At 33.6% G+C, this 15,904-nt stretch overlaps 1 protein-coding gene across 3 annotated transcripts in view; it reads left to right on the top strand.

The window, feature by feature from the left end:
• LOC150076915 (uncharacterized protein C19orf47 homolog) overlaps nucleotides 1-15,904 on the top strand; it is a 114,922-nt gene that overhangs the window by 62,218 nt on the left and 36,800 nt on the right. For all 3 annotated transcript variants that reach the window (XM_090385975.1, XM_090385974.1, XM_090385973.1), the window contains one exon: nucleotides 8,887-8,957. In XM_090385975.1, the coding sequence (XP_090242101.1) occupies nucleotides 8,887-8,957 (71 nt within the window). The remainder of the gene's footprint in view (nucleotides 1-8,886; nucleotides 8,958-15,904) is intronic.

Below are 15,904 nucleotides of genomic sequence, written 5' to 3'. Positions count from 1 at the left end.
GAAGGAAGCACCTAGTTTATTGTAAGAAGAGAATATTAGTGTGATATCTGTACCTGTAAATACAGTGGACCCCCACTTTATGATGGGTTCACTACACAATCAAATCACTTTACGATGGACTCTCCATAATAAAATACCTTTCACTATACGATATGTAGTAAGCGTGAGATATTGTCATCACGTTTGCGTATTGAATTTTGATTCTATTTTGATTAATTAATTCTATTAAACGGAGCTTAAAAAATAGGAATGAAGAGAAGATTCTGAAAATTTATTTTTGTTTTTTTATATGATTTCAGTGAAGGGGAAACACATTTCACCATAATACTGTAAGGTAAAAACCCACAGAATTCCAGTTATCAGTATTATCACAAATGCAATAAGATCGAGTTTACTACCCAATTATAATTAGATGCACTAACAGAAAGGCCCAATAAACTGGAAAGTGCAAATTGTTTTTATTGTTTTATGGTCGTGACCTCCAGAAACGTGCTTTAGAAAAATATCACAAATGCGTTCAAAATTTATTCTTATAATAAAACATAGCAATAAACGGTGAAAGTGTAGTTCATTTTAATGATTTGAGCGGCTGATTCTGCTAACCAGTGATCACTGGTGGGTTTGGATTTTATTGGCGCATTAGCAACTAAGGCTATAATGCGCAATCACTGGTGCCTACTATTTCGTTCTACAATGGCTTACGATTGTCTCTGACTGGACCACGTGGTTCTTTGTCTCAGCCAATAGCAGCATTTGTAAGCATGTTTTGTTTTCGTATCCTTTAGTTCAAGTGATATTTTTTTTTTTTTTTTTTTTGTGCTTACTTTCCATAAACTTACTGTATTGAATTCTTGAACATACAACACTGCATAATATGGCCCCTAAAGAGTGCAGTAAGAAGAAAATTTCAATTAAAATTAAACAAGAAATAGTGAAAAAACATGATGGTGCTAAAATTAGTTCATTGGTGCACAAATATGGTTTTTCACAGTCAACCCTTTCTGCCATAGTGAAACAAAAAGAAAACCTTAAAAAAGTTAAAGTAAGTGATGAATCTAACACAGTCCAAAAAGGCAGAGAACTGATTATAGAAATGGAAAGGCTTTTGTTGCTGTGGATAAAAGAAAAACAAATGAAGGGTGATACAATTCCTGTGAAGGGTGATACTTTGTGAACGTGCAAAGCAGATTTTTGAGGACTTAAAGACTAAAACACCTTCAGCTAGTGATACGTGATATGGGGACTTTAAAGCCAGAAAGGTTGGTTCGACCATTTTAGAAAAAGATCCGATATTAAAAGTGTCATAAGGCATGGAGATCTGGAGAGGCTTGCATTGGTGGTCAGGAAGCAGCTGAAAACTTTAAGGTGGAGTTTCAAGAGCTCATTGAAAAAGAGGGTTACCTTCCTCAACAAGTCTTTAATACAGACGAAATGGGCCTCTCTTGGAAAAGGATGCCTAGGCAAACATACATCACAAAAGAAGAGGCCTCGTTGCCTGGTGAAAAGCCTATGAAGGATAGGTTTGCTCTGCTATTAGGGTCCAATGCCTGTGGTGATTTTAAACTTAAGCCAATGTTGGTTTACCACTCAGAAACTCCCGGAGTGTTTAAACAGCAAAAAGGTCATCAAAAGCAGGTTGGGTGTCTTTTGGCAGTGTAACAAGAAGGCCTGGGTGATGACACCTCTTCAATGAATGGGTATTCGAAGTGTTTTGTGTTTCAGTCAAAGGTTATTTAGAAAAAAACAAACTTGCTTTAAAGGCAATTTTGGATGATGCTCCAGGTCATGAACCCCAACTTGCCCGATCTCTGGAGAAGCAATTTAACTTCATTACTGTCAAATTACTGTTAAAGAGAACTATGAGCAACTGGTGACAAACTTGCTGAAATGTTACAAGAATATGGGGCGCTGAATGTCATTGAAAATGCATTTCCTTCATTCCCATCAGGATTTCTTTTCTGAAAACTTAGTAGATGTCAGTGATGAACAAGGAGAATGCTTCCACCAGGAATTATCTACAATGGAAAAATGATAACAAAGTCGCTGGGACTCTGCCATGATGGGAGATTACTGTTGGTTCCTTAAATGGGAAAGCAATCTGGAGTATAAAAGGAAATTATTGAGTGGGAAACATGTCTAAGTAACATATATTTTGTGTAATAATTACAACCATGTATGCTGATATTGTATAAAAACAAGGAATTTAAAAAAATGCATATATCTTTTGATGTAGACGTGACAGAAGTAAAAGATTGATATTTTCATAATCAGGACATTAATTCTGTTCAGAATAACCAACTTCCAGAGGTATGACGAAAAAAAAATTTGTTGGGTAGTGTAATTAAGCAATTGCTGTACTATTGATTATTATTATTTTATTTTATTATTATTTTTTTTGCTTTTTCTTGTATTGTTCACAGCAGAGGTTTTACTTTAATAAGGCCAAACCTATATGATTATGTTGTGCAGTCTAAAAGTTACATATTTCTTCCACTGTTATTACTTATGATTCTATTCCTATTTTAGTTTTCGATTTGGGTGCAGGCAGATATCTTAACTCCATTGAATTATTGTATATGTCAAACATAATTAAATGAAATGAAACTAAGATGAATGACACATAATTGACAGCAGTTAGCAATATCATCATTATGGTTTTTAGATATTTCATTGCAGATACAAGGCTATTCTGATTTCATATTCATATACAAGGCTAATTTAATTTCATTGGAAATAGGACTGTTCTAATGTGTTGAGTGAATGTGTGGAAATTAAGATTTTAACAATAACTCTTTATTATGTGGGTGAAATGTTATTCTTAAATAAAGCTATTAAATGCACTTCTCATGTATATAGCATGTCATTATGAATACCACAGTCCTCAATGATAGTATCGCAGTTTTTTCATTTGTTTGGGAGGTCTGGTCTTGAATCCTGGGCGCCTCCGTAACCCAGGTGGGCAGGAGCAGCAGTGCGTAGCACACGCTTCTTGATTAGACCGGGGTTCAAGCCTGTGACCACCAAATATGGAGGATGCGGAAAGGTCAGGGAATGACCACCGCATATCCCCGGAGCAATATGGCCTTAGTTGCTAATGCTCCTAAAAACCAAATAACAAACAAACTTGACTGGAGAAACAAAAGAGACTGGAGAAATTCTTAAGGGACCTGTTCAGTCAGTGCTTGAGTAGCATTTTTTAGCTCTCACAGCACACAGATTGGTCTGAACACTTTGCAAAGACAATACACAACAAAATCATATAGAATACCACATGAACTGGTGCACTATGACCTTGAATAGCTGATGTGCCAAAAAGTCAAGAATACCATGTTCTTTGCATAGCATAATCAGATTTTTAATAGAAAAAATATGGCACGTAGGATGTTTTGCCCTTAAAAATCTAAGAATCGCAATTCTCAGGTTTTTAAATGTATTTCAGATTCACATTTTCATGTGATGCTATACAATTTGAAAAGACATTATCAACATAGGCAAAACTGTGGATAATGACATTTGTTCTTAGCCAAAAATAAGTCCAAGCCTTAACAGCAAGTTGTAAGAAAACCAGTACCATTGCAACAAGTAGAAGGGTGGAGGGGGGTCTAATAAATTTTTTTTTTTTTTTTTTAAGTGTAATATGGTAGCAGTGGGGGCTGAGTTGTAAATGCACTGCCCAGCTGCTACTACTTATTTTACTTTAGTTAACACTTTGGCATAGTGTTTTGTTTTAATTTCTCATTTCATAAGGGCCAATATTATTCGTATTTACTGTGTTGGCACACTAATTAGTTTATCAGTCAGTTGCGGTGATACATAGATTTGTTTAACATATGAAATGTGATAATTCTGTAGCTGCCTTGTGGTCTTTTGAGGAGAAGGGACTTAAATCGTTGGTCTGTTTTTATGTAATTTTGCTCCATAATTTTGGGCCTATTGCTGTGGAGCTTATAAATTTCCTTTGGTGGTATTTCATGTTATTTGGCTTCAGTGCCTGGGGTGGGGGTGCCAATCTAAATTTATTCTAATGGGCTTTTAAATTTTCAATTTAGTGTATTGGGCTTTAACTACAATTTATTCTAAATTATTTTCAGAAACTGTTTTCATTAATTTTCACAATTAAAAAAAAAATAATAATAATAAAAAAAAAAAAAAAATATATATATATATATATATATATATATATATATATATATATATATATTACAAGAATTGTTTTTACCTCTCTCAGTATTATTGCCAAAAATTATTGGCATTAAATAAGAAATTAAAAAAATAAATTATAGATAATTATAATTTTCCTTATGTATATTTTATTCCAAAATTTCACAAAACACCATTAAATTTAAGGTTTGTAATCTCTTGCAAGAATAGTTATGCCCAGATATCTGGAAAAATTAGAGCAATTACTTAAACTTGTCTTGGATCTTATAACTAACAGCGAAATAACATTTAATAATCAATGTATTGCATTTAATTGATTATTAAATGCTACAGTGGGTGAATTGGACTGCCACGGGATGAGAGAGAATTCATTTTTACGATCCTGAAACCAGTTAGCTTGCTGTGCCTTGTGGTATGGGTTTTTTTTTTGTTTTTTGTTGGTAGATGCTGGAGTTGTCTACATACAGTCATCATGAAGGAGTGCACTTAGTAACAATAGAAAGGTAAGCATTCCCATCAAGCTGTTGATTAATGGTGCTCAGAGGATCGGGGAATGCCACAAAAAGAGTCTTCAAATATGGTTAGAATATTCCAGAAAGGTGTAGAAGATTGTAGATGATTCTATAGTGTTTGCAATAATATAAATTGAAGAGTAAGAGCTGTAACTTACAAAATTGAACCCCTGTCATTCAGAAAGAGTGTTTGGTGGGGTAAGTTTTGTGTGTTTCATGATAAATAGACCATAAAAATGCCATCAAGTCCATGAAGTTCAAGTGAGAATTGGAATTTGGGGAGTACAATGTGTACAGAAAGGATAGATAGGAAGGGAGGAGGGTTTATGCTGTTAGTTAAGAAAAACATAAAACCTAAGGAAGTGCATCCAGTTGACATAGATGGACAGTGCAATGTTGAGTCAGTTTGGTGTGGCATAAGCACTGGGAAAGCAAAAATAAGGGTAGGAGTTTGTTATATGACTATGATGAGTACAAAGAACTCATCATAGTCATATAAGAGAAATAGAGTTGGCCAGTAAATCAGTGTGTCTTATAATGGGGATTTTAACTTCCCAGATATTGACTGGAACTTGTGAGTTGGTCACTTGCACACTAGCAAGACTTTTGTGGATTTATTGGATGATTGTTTTCTACAGCAGCATGTTAGAGAGGCAACAAGAGGGAGTAATACTCTTGATCTGATTATCACCAGTGATTATTCATGCATTAAGAATTTACAGATAAAGGAACCACTAGGTGGCAGTGATCACAGTGTACTGATGTGGGATTTACTTAAAGATATAACTACCATCAGGGGTAAAGGGAAGGTTTTTTTGCTTTCGTAAAGGTGCCTACAGTGGTCTCAAAGATTTTTTAAGTTCTATACAGTGGGACCAACTTATGATGTCACCAACATCAAATTCTAAATGGGAAACATTCAAGAAAGTAATCTTGGAAGCTACTAGGCTTTTTGTTCCAACTAAGAAATACTGTTCTAGGCTTAGGCCCAAGTCAGATGAACTAAGGAAAATTGTGGCAGAGAAGAAAAATGCATGGGATGCATATAAATTATCAGGTGACACAGAAGCTTATGGTATATATAAGCTAGTCTGTAAGGCAGATTATGAGAAATCTTTGGCAATGAATGCAAAGACCTTACCTATATAAACTCTAAAAGGAAGGAGATGAATCAGTGGTTTGACTATAGATGATCATTCTCAGACAGCTGCCAAACTAAATGAGTATTTTGATTCTACATTCACAGATGAGGAGTTATTCAAGAAGGAGAGGGCCAGATGTTTATCAGACTCTAACAGTTATTTAAATGATTTTGTAATAACTGAGAGCAAAGTGAAGGAGAAATTGTTGAAATTAAACATAAAGAAGGCACCTGGGGTGGATGGGATCTCTCCTATCCAGTTTATATTAAAGGAGGTGGTAAAGGAATATAATGGAGTCACCGGTAAAGAGGCATTGCAGGATCATCTAGACAAGACAGCAGTAATAATTCAGACAGCATGGATTTGTTAAGGGGAAGTTTTGTCTGACCAATTTGATTGGATACTATGATGTGGTCACAAAGGAACTGGATGCAAAATATAATTTTAATATCATATACTTGGATTTCAGGAAAGCTTTTGAGACTGTTGCACATGGAAAACTACTGTACAAATTGGAGCAGTATGGCATTAAGGGCAAGTTGCTACAATGGATAAAAGGATGATTGAGTGGGAGAAGACAGAGAGTTCTAATCAATGGATACTGCTCTTCATGGACTGATGTTATTAGTTGAGTCCCTTGGGGTTCGGCGTTGGGCCTATTGTTTTGTATATTTATCACTGATATTGATGAAGGTATATCAAGCTTAATGTCAAAGTTTGCAGATAATACAAAGGTTGACAGGGTTGTTAATAACAGTAATGACAGTATGCTGCTACAACTGGATCTGGAAAAGTTGGGCAGATGAGCTGTGAAGTGGCAACTGAAGTTTAAATTGACAAATTCAAAATACTGCATATGGTAGCAGTAACCCCAGAGAAATGTACCAACTGGGTGGTGTTATACTGAGGGTAGTGGACCATGAAAGAGACCTGGGGGTAATTGTGCGGTCAGATATGAAGTTTTCTGAGCAGTGTGGACAGGCTGTCAGAGTAGGTCATGGGATCTTGTCAATGATATACAGGGATAAGGAAGTGATTATTTCTTTGTATAAGGCAATAGTCAGGTCACACCTTGAGTACTGCGTACAGGTCTGGAAGCCTAATTTTAGGAAGGATGTAGAGTTGCTAGAACGAGTACAAAGAAGGGCAACAAGACTAGTGAGGGGAAACAAAGGGGTGCTCTTATGAAGAAAGGCGGCTTAAGTCCTGTAAATTTCTGCAGACTAGGCACCTGTGAGGCGATCTGATTGAGGTGTATAAGGTATTGGATGGATTGAGCAAGCTCAATGCTGATGGGATTCTTCCTCTTGCTCAGATTACAAACCAGAGGGGGCATAAACTGAAATTGAGGAAAGACAGTTGTGCGGAAATTTTCCTTTAGCCAGCAGGCAGTTGATTGCTGGAACAAACTGCCATCTGCCGTTGTGGAAGTTGATAGCTTAAATAAATTCAAGGCTGAACTAGACAAACATTTGCAGTGAGTGGATGGGTGAAATGGAAAGAGGTTTTTTTTTTTGTCTGATGCTGTATAAGCTTGCTTTCTTGCCTATCTTCACAAAATTTATTGGGTGTCAAAATTTATGACTAACATTATAATAAAATTAATTGCCAGAATGCCACATCTGTATAAGGCAGTGATAAAATCTTGTTGAAGATATTTTGATGAAAAATCAGTATAGTTGCTATTAATCATTTCAGCATTAATTAATCATTTGTTTGCTGTAGATTTTTCGATGCTTAATTAAAAAATCTTAAAATACTTTGTAGTGCATTGTTTTTTATATTAAACCATACATTACCATAGTTAATTTCAAAAAAACTTTGGCCATATGCTGTGATTCCACACTTTTAGGTGGGAGTAATTACTTTTAGATTTACATAGTGGTAAAGTTTCTTGGGTGTTAATTTTTCATGGTTTTTTGAATTTTGTTTAATGAAGGGTTAATATTCTCATGAAGGCTGTTACAGGTTTTTGTATCTCTATATTTAGTGCTTTTCTGGTTTGTAGATTTTCTGAATAGCAGAATTTTTGGTTGTGCATCTTTCCTGTAGGTATAACTTCGTCTATTGTGAAAAAGGACCAAAAGTGATTTGGGTGATATGATATCTTGAGAACATTAAAGACAAAGACAGCTTAAAAATGAAAGACACAAAATTTTATATTGAGCGCATTAATGAAATGAAAGGCACCCCCTCAGAAAAGTACAGTTGGACTTTTAGATAATTAACATTTTAATGGGATATTTAATTGCCATTTCATTTTTAATTATAATAATCTCAATGTATATAAGTTCAGCTTTTAATAGTTTTAACTTTTTTTTATTATTGTAGTTATTTTATTATTATTATTATTTTTTAATTTTGGGATTGCATATGATGAATGGTTTTCTCACTAGCCAAGTAGTTGATTTAAATAATTTAATGTTGCATTACAGAATAAAGGTAGTACAATAGACTCTTGATAAGTTGAATTCCTCAATATTTTGAACTCTGACAATTTCCTATCAAAACCACCATCAGAATAATGTTTTAAGTGTCTTGCCTACTCTATGTTTAATGTTGTACTTGATAACAACAATTTAATACTCTACAAAATTTCAGACACACTCAGGAGTCATAATTTTTCCTTGGAAAATCAGTATGCTTTTAAGGCAGAGAAGGGAGAACTCTGTCTTGATCCTTATCAGAGAAGATTACCACAAGACAAAAGTACATACTAAACAAATTGCCAGGGACTCTGCACATTTAGTTTACATTAGAGAAATCACAATGTCAGGAAAAGTGTTTTATGTGAGTTTTTCATTGAGGAGGCTTCCATCCTGTAATGGATTGTATCAGGCTGCAGTTTATGTTACACTTTTATGTAACTCTTAGTTTCTATGTACTCTCCCTTTATACTACTGAGGAAAGCATCAAAATAGATGCTGTTTCAACTAGTTATTATTTTTCTTTCAACTTACAAAATATTAAATAATTACTTCCAACTTGAAGTTTTTAAAAAAAATGAATTTTGATTGTTACAGCATTAATAGTTGTGTTAACCTTTTACTCAATATTATTTTACATTTCAGGAAAACGTTCAGTGTTTGACCGACTTGGTGATAGCTCAGTGAGCAGCTCAACAGATTCAGTTAAAATAAGGGTAGGCAATTTGTGTAATTTTTGTCTGTTTGTAAGAGACGAGTATTGTAAATTACGCCAAAATACTGACATTCAATTTTTAAAATTTTTCAGCATGTTATTTTTGTTAGGGTGATAAATCTTTTAGAAAAGTATTTTGTTAGAGTGATAAATACTTTTAGAAAAGTATTTTTAAAAAAAATGCAGTACTCTGCTATAAATTTAATTCCCATTTGTGAGATATATATAGGTAACATAATTTCTGTTCATAAAATGTCAGTGCTCTTACTTTTTCAAAATTATATACAGGTGACTCCCGATTAATGCTGATAATTCGTTCTGGAAAAACAGAGCGCTAAGTGAATCTGCACTAAGCGAGCACCGCATTCTCATAAGGTAACGTATGTATTTGTGAGTTGAAGTCGGTGCCATAGGATATTTCCTAATCAATAATAAACGGTAGTGAAAAGATGCAGAAATGTTGGTCAAAATATTTAATATTCAAATATTTGTACATATAATATATTCTGCATTACATACTTATATAATTATGTGGTAACTACTTACATATCGAAATTAAACTTAAAATTCAAATTAAAATCATGAATTTAATTGATCTCAATTGATTTAATTTAATTGATGAATTTAATCGTGAAAAATGTGTCGATTTTGGGTTGTACTTTGACCCTCTTCCTGGTAAACTCAAAGGGGTTTTAATTTTAAATCCCCCAGAGTGTTACCACCCGACAATCAAGCTTTGAAACCTGGCATGTTTTTTTCTTCTTTCAATATGAAACTTCTTTTAGGCATTCATTTCCAAAAAAGTCTTGCTTCATCTATGTTAAAAACTTGTTGAGAAGTATAACACATAATACCCCTCTTCAATAATTTTAACAAGTTCTTTTTTGAAAGTTTTGGCTCCTTCATCTGCGCTTGCAGCTTCTCCCTGGATTTTAAATCTATTTAACCAGCCCTTACTAGTTTTAAATGGTTCAACTTTTTTTTTTTGGTGAGTTTTCTTCAGATCATCATATAGGCTAATCTCTCTCTCTTTTTTTTTTTTTTTTATAATATTTAACTTAACTGAATTCTGCATTGGATATTATCTTCAATAAAATTAGTTAAACTCTCTCCATTTCAATCCTAATAGCCAGCCTAGCCCTAGTTGCTTGCAGTGGAACAGCTGTCTTTCTCGCTGCTAAAATTAATTCTTTATTTTTTATAATTGTTCTTACAGTTAAACTTACCAGTCCTAAATTATGGCACACATCTGCTTGTCGTTGACTGGACAAACTTCACTTCAAAATGCCTAATTTAATTTCCAAATTCATTCTTTTTCTTGCATTTATAGTCTTCGTATTGCATCCAGACCTTGTTGCTTTTTCATTCTTATCCGGCATTATTAACTCTTCGAAAATGTAACTTTGTTGGTTGCATTAATTATGATACAATGTTTGAGTAAACTGTCCATTACGCACGATGTCTAATACTGTACTGAGTGATGACTAGACTTTGGATAAATGCATATAACACAAATATTACAAGCAATAATATACTTGATTTTTTAAAATGTTGATCTCGGAACTACGTAACAAGTCACTGTGCTGCAATTAAATTAGCGTCCGAGAAAATTTCACTGAGCGTGGGAAAATTTCTCAAGTCGGCGTGGGAAACGTTTTAATGCTGTTTTGCTATTCATTTTCAAGCTATCCACTCCAAATGAAACAATTTCGTTAAATATGCCAAAAATGCAATCTGTAAAAGAGCGTTATACTGATTTGTGACAGCGCTATAGTCAGATACGGGTTATAATATAAGAACAGCATTGTAACAAATCAGTGTAAAGTGAACCGTGTTATAGCGTGGGCCTGCTGTATACATTGTCTGTTAAATGTGTTGAGAAGCTAATTTGTCAATCTGTTTGTCATTCAATGCTTTGAGTACATTATATATATCAGGAAGGTAATTTAATACAGCCTACAGCTGGAAAAATTGTTGTTGAGCTTGCAAGATTGTCAAGAATTTCTGAGTAAATTATATAAAGGTTATAGAAATTTAGCATGAAAATTAGTCACACAAAAAAAAAAAAAAAAAAAACCAACAGAATAAGTAAAGCAAGAAATTTATGGAGTCAGTTAAATAAGTTCATTTAGTGCAAAATAAAAATTACCAAAAAGGCAAAATTAAATATTTATAACAAAGTTTTGAAATTTGTGTTAATCCATGATCCAGAAAATAAATAAATAATCTTGATACTAAGAAAGCTCTAGATTCTGATGATATTTTTCTACTTGTTCTTAAATCCTGTGCTCCTGAGCAGTGTTGCCATTTTAGCGGTTTTCCCGCTAGATTTAGCGGAATTGCTTCAGGTTTAGCGGATAAAAGTATGAAATAGCGGATAGCGGATTTTTTAGCGGGTAGAGTATAAATGTTTAGCATTTTTTGTATTTTGGCAATGTAACATTTATATTAAGAAATATTAAATTAATTGTTCAATTAATTATTTAATTAACAATAAAAATAATTCATAATTGAAATAGTAGGGATATCATATTTCATAGTTTTTTTTTTATAAAGCGAAGAATCGGTTTTATATTATTCTGGATTTCCCTGAGGAGAACCCCAACAATTTTACGTAGTTACGCTCGCGGTCAAACGACATGATCATTGGGTCATAGCTTTAAATTGTTGGATCAAATCTAAAAATGTGGAAAAAATTCTAATGACGCCTTTTTTTGAAACAGCGAAGGAATGGCATTGGATAATTTTTCTTCGTCGTATTTGTTTGGCTTCCAAGAAATGCGATCCGAATTACCGACATCTCTTTCAACGTTTCTAATAACTACAGAGCAATAAGTAATAATTATTTCTAATAACTACAGTGTAATAATATCTTAGTATAGTCAGTCCTCCTATAGCACGATAGTTGTATTCCTAGAAACCCTCGTGCAATGCAAAATCGTGCGTTTAGTAAATCCACCAGCCGACAAAATCAATTCAAATATTTATACATTGTACAGTGCCATAAACGATGGTGCAGATCCGAAAAAGATAGTTCATTCGTGTCAAACAAGGTGGTTATCCATTGAAGTTGCTATAACAAGAATTTTAGAACAGTATATTGAATTAAAAGCCCATTTTGAAATAACTCGTTTGACTGACAAATGTTATACTGCAGAACTTCTTTATTCAATGTTCAAAGATGAAAGTAATTTAGCATATCTTTTATTTTAAAACCTATCTTATCTGAAGTACAAAGAGTAAACAAATCTTTTGAATCAAATACTGCAGATCCTACATTATTACTACATGATTTAAACATGCTATTGTCGATGATTGCCAATAAAATGTTTTTACCAAATACACATATTGAAAGGATAGAAGAGGACATTAATAATTATTTAGACCCTAAGCCATATTTAGGTTACCAATTTGAAATAAAAATAACTGAATTAATAATGAATAAACTTATCACAACAACAACAACAACAGGCAACAGTATATAAACATTACTCTCGTTAAATGGGAAAACATCAACAATACAATGAAGTTTTGGTCAGAAGTTTCGAAATATCCAGATGCAAGCGGTAAAAATCCATTTAAAGAAATTATCGAATTTGCATTGGGAATTTTAATTTTGCCATTATCCAATGCAGATGTGGAAAGAATATTCAGCAACTTAAATCTAGTAAAAAACAAAACACGCAACAGAATGAGTGTTGGCACGGTTAATGCAATCTTATCAGTACGATACGGCTCAAAAGAGTTGAAAAGTGTTGTAAAAATTATGTTTTACCTGAAGAAGTGCTTCGCAAAATAGGTACACAAGAAGCATATGATGAGGAGGTATTGAATTTCGAAATTAATTTAGATTTTTAAATATTGATTTTATATTAAAAACAGAAAAATAAATAACTATTTATATATACTATTTGTTTGTTTGTTTTTGTTCACTACAAAGTACAAACAAATGAAAATTTTAAAAATTTGGCGGGTCAAGTGCTAAAAATAGCGGATTTTGAGTATGCGGCTAGCGGGAAATATTATTAAGAGTTGGCAACACTGCTCCTGAGCCTAGTCTGGTTCTGTGTTGCCTTTTTTCACTTTCTTATTCCAAAGGTGTTTTCCTTGTGTCGCCTTTTTTCACTTTCTTATTCCAAAAGTGTTTTCCCTTCTGCTTGGAAATTTGCTCATATCCAGCCAGTTACTAAAAAAGGTGACAAATGCCTCCCATCCAATTATCATCCCATTGCACTAAAGTAATGGAGAAATTAATTAACCTGCAACTCCTAAAACTATCTAGAAACCTTCCATCTGATTAATGATCACCATAGGGCTCACAATATCGGTCAAAATCTTAATACCGGTATTTCGGCATTTTTAATTTATGAAACCGGGATACCGGTATTGCAAAAAAAAACATTTTTCGCATAAATTTTGATGACAATTAGGTACAATAAAGTAAGGAAAAAACAAGTAATTACTTGAATCCACATTTTAAATCAAACTTTTATTATAATAATAAATATTCTAGCAAAAATTATTCAACATACAATTATTCTAAAACCAAAAAAATAATAATAATCCACACTATCTGTCCAAAAAAAGTAAGCTTGTAAGAAGCTCAATATTGTTATCGTTTAAACTGGGTCTAATTTTGGTACATATTTAATTAGCGGCAGAAAACGTCCTTTTGGATTCTGTACTGGTTGGTGCTTTGTACTGAGATAGTCATAGGCGAGTTGCAGTTTACTCCCCCCCCCCCATTCACTCAAAAAACTTATTTCCTTTTTGACTTTTTATGGCACTATATCCGTATTAACGAAAGGGACTGACAGTTAAACTTGGTGAGGAAACCAAATCTAAGTTGTGTGTGTTGGGGGGGGGGGTTATTTATTTATTTATTAATTTTTATTTCCGTGTACCTTAGTATTGTGGCCATTGTTATGATATTCGTACAGCAGCTCCTCTCAAGCACTAAGCCCCACAAGCTACCTGACTGCATTAAAAAAAATGAGAATTTCCAGGAGCTGAGGGATATATCCCCCCTCCCCCCACACATGAGTATATATATTATATCGTTGTTGATGTTAGAAAACCTATGTGACCCAAAATGTGTTCTTGACATTTTGTTATCACTGGATTCAGAATTTATTTTCCACACATTTTGGGTCACATAGGAGGTTTTCTAACATCAATGACAATATATCGTATATATATTATATGTGAGCTGTCAGTTTCTCAAGAGCAATGGCACAAATATAAAACAAAATTCATTTATCATACAAATCTCATTGACTTGCTGCATTATGACCTTAGCTGCCAATGCACCATTAAAAACCAAATCATACAAATCTACTTACAATACATAATTGGTGTTCATTTACATATAATCTATTCGTTTTTCTCATTTAATCTGTTAATACATGTTATCATTTCCATAAAATTTCTCTCAATTAACAATCTCATCTCAACTCTCTCTACAGCTTCAAACACTAAACTAATTCAATCTTAATCACTTCCTCATATTTCTCTTAATCACCAATATCAATTATCTTCACAACAGCAATCCATAAGTCACTAACTTAATGATAACAATTCCATGTAATCACTCTTAATTTAGCAATATCAACTTTCTTTACAACTTCAACCTTACTCTAAAATAATTCTCCCACTTTAAGTACCATTTCCAAAACAACACAGTTCAGGAGACTTGCCTTCCTTCTCTTTCATGGTGGGATTCCTTTGTGCGGGTACCTTCCACAGAGTGCGGTGATCTCTCTCTCTCTCTCTCTCTCTCTCTCTCTCTCTCTCTCACACACACACACACACACACACACACACACACACACACACACACACACACACACACACACACACACACACACACACACACACAGTTGTTCTCTGCTGTATACCTCTTCCAGTACTGTCTTATTTCGGGATTTCGAGAACAATTCTCTGTTAATACTGAAGGAAATTACCACAGCAGTAGTAGAAGCCAGGGCACTATCTGACTAGCTTGTTATTCAACTTCCGGATTAACTTCTAGCACAGGAACATGCCCAGTGGAACCCTTCACTATATAGCTGGACACTCCCAGAACTACCACTGGAAGTCTGCAACCCCTCCAAAGAACAACCACAAACCCCTCTTTTGGTGCGAGCGTCTTATTTATTTCTTTCTCATTTATTTATTTAATTAATTAATTTATTTATTTAATCTTTCTCATTTATTTATTTAATTAATTAATTTATTTATTTAATCTTTCTCATTTATTTATTGAATTGATTGCAAGTTACAATCACCCCTTGTACTACTTTTTTATATGCAAGCTTATGTGCAAACCCCAGAGGGGTTTACACACATTTACGTATCTCCCCCTATCTGATTTAAAAACTGACCCAATCACGGTGTTATTGTTTAAACTCACTCTTCCTCATTTGGTGGGAAAACAGAATATTTTTCCCACAACAAAATGCCTTCATCTTTTACCTCAAGATTACCTGTTCACAATACCTTTGAACTGCTCCATGCTGGCACCCTTTCCCAAAATGCACTAAGTGTCGCATCCTTAAGTAGCAGTGTAATACAGGGATTAAACTATTGTTCAGAAGCTTTTAATTTTAACCCTTCCACATGTGCCATATCATTGTTCACCATATTCCTTAATTGCACTACCAGGCTTACTGCTACTAATGGAAATATTTCCGTTTTGTTATTCCTTAAGTGCTTTACTTCCACACACACTATACTTACTAAGAGAAATATATTTGTAAGATTTTATCTTACAGTTTCTTGACATTTTTAGGTTTCTGTTGCATTTGTGCTGTGTATAACAATTCATCATTTGCAAATTCAGCAGTATTAATGATTTATTATTGTTAATTCTATAATCTTTATGTGAATAAATCATAATAATTATTTTTTAAATTAGTACCGAAAACCTGTATTTTTGTATCAATACAG

This window comes from Mastigoproctus giganteus, chromosome 12 (genome assembly GCF_048544385.1).
Source record: "Mastigoproctus giganteus isolate SK-2022 chromosome 12, ASM4854438v1, whole genome shotgun sequence".
Lineage (NCBI taxonomy): Eukaryota > Metazoa > Arthropoda > Arachnida > Uropygi > Thelyphonidae > Mastigoproctus > Mastigoproctus giganteus.
Note: the sequence above shows the minus strand (reverse complement) of the source record. Positions and strands in the feature narration are given on the sequence as shown.